Source organism: Vigna radiata, chromosome 8 (genome assembly GCF_000741045.1).
Source record: "Vigna radiata var. radiata cultivar VC1973A chromosome 8, Vradiata_ver6, whole genome shotgun sequence".
NCBI classification, from domain to species: domain Eukaryota; kingdom Viridiplantae; phylum Streptophyta; class Magnoliopsida; order Fabales; family Fabaceae; genus Vigna; species Vigna radiata.
This window is the reverse complement of record NC_028358.1, coordinates 14429294-14434459: the sequence shown is the minus strand read 5'-3', so window position 1 is coordinate 14434459 and position 5166 is coordinate 14429294. Positions and strand designations below refer to the sequence as shown.

The 5166-nt window shown below is 40.4% G+C and overlaps 1 protein-coding gene across 1 annotated transcript in view; it reads left to right on the top strand.

The window, feature by feature from the left end:
- The first annotated feature begins 476 nt into the window (after nucleotides 1-476).
- Nucleotides 477-5166, top strand: part of LOC111242250 — a 19402-nt gene continuing 14712 nt past the window's right edge. The window contains exon 1 of the mRNA XM_022784616.1: nucleotides 477-2078. Coding sequence (XP_022640337.1) covers nucleotides 1681-2078 — 398 coding nt within the window. The 5' untranslated portion in view covers nucleotides 477-1680. The remainder of the gene's footprint in view (nucleotides 2079-5166) is intronic.

The window sequence follows — 5166 nt, the reverse complement described above, 5'->3', positions numbered from 1 at the left end:
CTTTTGCATTTTTTTTTCCTTTTTTTTTCTTTCTCTCTAGTTTTACACAATGTCAGGTCTTTCTTTCAACTCTTTTGCATTTTTTTTTCAGACCTGCTCTTTCCTTTTACACACAACCAGATTTCTCAATTGATTTTCCTTTTCTTTTTTTTTTTTTCTTCTGGCCTTCTTTTCTATTGCACTCACCAAGTTCCAAGATCCTCCATCCCTCTCACATGTCTCTACAGGTTAGGTATTTGGTAGGAAAAATGGCTTGTACAGAATGGAAACAAAGAAAATGGCCAAGGCTCAAAGTTAAGGTACAATGGTCAGAACTGAAATGGTAAAACTAAATGGTTATGGATGGCAAGAAAGAATGTCTAAATCAACGTCTAAAGTCCACCAAGAGCAAGCTTTTCACAAAGAATCAATGCAAAATCAGAATGAAAATCAAACATGCATGAAATCACACTAGAAAGAAAAAAATTGGCCTGAAATCTCTCCGGGTTAATAAATTTCCAAAACTGACTTGCTACCTTCTTTTATGCAAAAATGCTTAATTGAACTGAACTAAGATGCAAAAGGCAAAGCTAGGACTACTTTTACTTAAATCTAAAGTAAAGAATTACATCAATAGTTCTAATTAAGAGAAATAAAACTGTGAAATGAAGTAAATCAGCAAAGAATTGAGCAAGGAATGAAATAGAACTCAAAAAGAACCTAGAATTACCCAACAGTACGACTTAAAACTATTTACAACCTAGAAAAGCTAAAACTGGACAGTATGTAGCTAAGAAAACCTAACTAAACTCAATTAGCTAAAACAGTTCCTAAACCAAAGTTGTACTAGGAAAAGAAGAAAATCAAAGAAACAACTATGAACCTAGCTAGACTAAAACAAATTTATGTTCAAAAGAAAGAAAGCCTAAGATAATCCCAAACAGTAACAATGAATGGAAAAGAACCTAGGAGGCTATCTCTAAAAATCAAAACACAATGTTCAAAACAAAATTTATTATGAAAACTAAATCAAGAAAATGAAATCAGAGAAGTAAACAGATCCTATAAAAGAAAGAATTCTAAAGTAAATGCAAATGTACAAAGGCTAAAACATTATGTGAAAACTACGACAATTACTAAAACAAGAATTAAGAAAGCTAAAATAAGACTACTGATACGTGAAACAGAATTCAAAGAAGCTAAAATAGGATTAGGGATAAAAGAAAATTTTTTACAAGCAACTAGGATTCTAAAAAAAACAAAGTTTTGTCTACAACCTAACTCAGTATTTACAAACTAGAAATAAGTATTTAAAAACTGAAACAAAACAGTAATCATCTCAGAGAAGAAAAAAAAAATTTACTCCTATTTTAACTACAAAACTTAGTTGTTAGCTTAAGTGTCAGTCTTGACAGTTAGGATTTGGGTGGTTACAGGTCTATATAAATAGCAAGAGTATAGAAGGAACTTATTTTTGGTTGTTGTATTCTTTGAACAGGAATTCTCTATTCCTGGGAGGTTAGGCTCTCAGACTACCCTATTCTTTGTATCTTGACGGTGAATAATAAAAGAGGAGGTTATACAGAGTGTGGTGTGGTGTGTGTTCTGGTGTGTGTTCTTGATATTTCTTTAGGTTTCTTAAGTAGAAACCTAACATTTGGTCCGACCTGCCGAATTCGAACGATTTGGAACGACGCGAGGATGGAGAATGCGACGGAGGCAAGGCTTGAAGCAATTGAGATTACTATGGAGGGTATGAAGGTCGAATCGGTGGCGGTACGAAGGGACCTTCAACAAATAATGAAGATTTTGGGAAAGCAAGACCATAACGGTTCTCAAACGGAAGGGATTTCGGAGGATAGCTCCGTCAACGATAATCATCAAAGAGGACCCAAGGTGATCGGAGTAGGCGAAAATGGTGGAAAAGGAGGAGAACAGAAACCGTGGAGGAAGAGGGTAGAGTTACCTACCTTTGAAGGAGAAGAGCCACTCAGTTGGCTCAATCGGGTGGAAAGGTTTTTTGACATACAGAAAGTAACGGAGGATGAAGAAAAGGTGGAGCTCGCCTATGTGAGTATGGAGGGGAGTGCAGCGTACTGGTTTACGTTTTGGAAAGAGAAGGCCCGAAACCGATCATGGGATGGATTGAAGACGGCCATGATTAATCGCTTTGGAGGGGGATTCAGAGGCACGGTCTATGAACGACTGGCCACTTTGCGCCAAGAAGGCACGGTGGAAGAATTTGTCCGAAGTTTCGAAGTTTTGATGGGGCAAACGAAAGGAATACCGGAGGAACAGGTGCTGGGTTATTTCTTGTTCGGGTTACGGGAAGACGTGAAGGGACAGGTACGAATTCAGAATCCTTCTAAATTGATGGAGATGATGAGGATAGCGAGGGATTGGAAGATGCGACGATGCGGATTCAAGGTTGGCATGGAAGTGGGTTTAAGACGAACCCATTCATTGCGCTACCCAGCGGGAGCGTGACGCGATCGGAACCTGTTAAAACCGCGACGACCCAAGTGGGAAGAACGAAGGGTGGAGGAACCTGAGAAGAGAAGGAGTGGCGTCGAGCATGACGGCGAGAGGGAGCGTTGCGACTGGTGGTAATGGCCGAGCCAGAGCAGTCCAAAACTTACCATATCTTGAGTTTCTCAACAGGCGAGAAGAGGGTCGATGCTATCGATGCGGAGGCCCATTTGCTCTAGGCCATGGTTGCACCGAGAGGAGTCTCAGGTGTTGCTACTGGTGGAGGACGAAGACGGTGAGGAGACCGAGGTAAATGACGATCAAGGGGAAAAGCCCATGGAATTGTCCGCAAGATCGGCATGCGGAAGGTATGACCACCCCAAGAACCTTGAAGTTGATGGGAAAAATTGGTGAACAAAGGGTGATGGTGCTCATAGACAGTGGCACGAGCCACAACTATATTAGCAAGGGGTTAACAGAGGAACTGGGATTACCGGTGATCGATACAACCCCCTATACCATGAGTTTAGGTGATGGGCATCAAAGAATTACCCTAATGATCCGATTGGAGGAAGTGGATGTAGAGGAAGAATTCCAAGTTTTCAAATTGGGGGCTGTTGACGTAATTCTAGACGTAATTCCAAGTTTAGTGATGCAGCTATTAGAACAAAAGGGATGGGTGGCTAACCGGAAGAAATGCAATTTTAGGAAGAGAAGGATTCGCTACCTAGGGCATCAAATCTCTGAAAAAGGCGTGGAAATGGACAGCAAAAAGATTAAAGCAGTGGTGGAATGGGAAGAACCCAGAAACTTAGAGGTTTTCTGGGCTGACGGGGTATTACAGACACTTTGTAGTTGGATATGGAAAGATAGCACAACTGAGTTATTAAAAAAGGGGAAGTTTGCTTGGTCAGATCAGGCGAGGACAACTCTGGAGAAACTGAAGGCTGCTATAACCTCTGCCCCGGTATTAACTTTGCCGGACTTTAATCAGGAATTTCAGATTGAATGTGATGCTTCAAGAGGAGTAGGAGTTGTGTTGACCCAAAGCAAGAAGCCCATTGCTTTCTTCAGTAAGGCACTTTCGTGGGGATCCTTAAGTAAAACCATCTATGAGAAAAAATTGATGGCCTTGGTGTTAGCCATCCAGCATTGGAGGCCTTACTTGGTGGGGAGGAGGTTTACGATATACACTGACCAGCAGAGTTTAAGGTATTTGCTGGAGCAAAGGATCACCACTCAGAATCAGCAGAACTAGTTGGCAAAGCATCCCTATTCAGGGAAAACTGTAGCAGAGATATTTACCAAGGAGATTATCAAACTGCATGGCATTCCGGTCTCCATTGTAAGTGATAGAGACCCACTGTTTTTTAGCATATTTTGGAAAGAGTTGTTTAAAGCACAGGGAAGGGTATCTACGCTGTTTCTGTTCAAAACAGGCCAAAAATTGGTATACAGTATTGCCCTGGGCGGAGTACTGGTATAACACCAGTTACTAGATGTCAGCTAGATGTATGCTGTTTGAGACTGTGTATGGCAGAGCTCCTCCATCTTTTAGGAGATTCATTAATGTGGAAACACCTGTGGAGGCTGTCACCCAAGACTTGATGACTTGTGATAAGGCCCTTAAACAGCTGAAACATCAATTGAATCGAGCCCAAGATTTAATGGTTCAGCAGGCTAACAAGAAGAGGAGAGAGGTGGATATCAAGGTGTCTATTTGAAGATCAGACCTCATCGACAATCTTCGATGCTCGTGAGGCTGCATCCAAAGCTCGTAAAAAAAAGCAGTGGGAGGAAAAGGGGCTGCCAGAGGAGCTGCAGGCAGATGGGCCCATTTTTTGGCCCATAAAAGTATGGGACAAGAGACAAGTTCAACAGGGAGAGGAGGTTTTGCGCCAAGTACTAGTGGAATGGCAAGTAGGGGGTAAGGAGGGCACTACATGGGAAGATGAAGCCACCATGCAGGATCAATATCCCAAATTCAACCTTGGGGACAAGGTTGTCGAAGGAGGGAAGAGTAATGATAGCAAACTGTTAGTATATGAGAGGAGAGGGAAGCGTCAGTAGTCAGTTGTTAGCTTAACTTTCTTGACAGTTAGGATTTGGGTGGTTACGGGTCTTTATAAATATGAAGAGTAGTAGAAGGAACTTATTTTTGGTTGTTGTATTCTTTGAATAGGAATTCTCTATTCCTGGGAGGTTAGGCTCTCAGACTTGTATCTTGACGGTGAATAATAAAAGAATCTTGACGGTGAATAATAAAAGAGGAGGTTATACAGATGTGTGTTCTGGTGTGTGTTCTTGATATTTCTTTAGGTTTCTTAAGTACAACCCTAACAGAAAAACACAAAAAACTAAAACTACAAAACTAAAAGAAAAGGAAAGTTGTTTAGATTGGCCACAAGTCAAAATTTATTTTCTTTATTTTTATAAAAAACAACATATGTTCTACTTTACTATTTATTATACTACTTAAGATTATTCTACCTACTAGAAAATATTTAAACTATGAAAAAGAAAAGACAGGAAAGAGCTTATCAGTCTGTTTCTCATGCACTCAATCACTCTTTGCAGCAACTCCATGGCAACACCAATCTGTTTCTGCCCAGGAATTAGTTGGATCAACGCTTGTATTTTTCTTATAAAGAGAAGATAGTAAGAGGGATATCTAAAGCCTTCTAGAAATATATCTTTCTGTTTTAATCTCAAGTTATA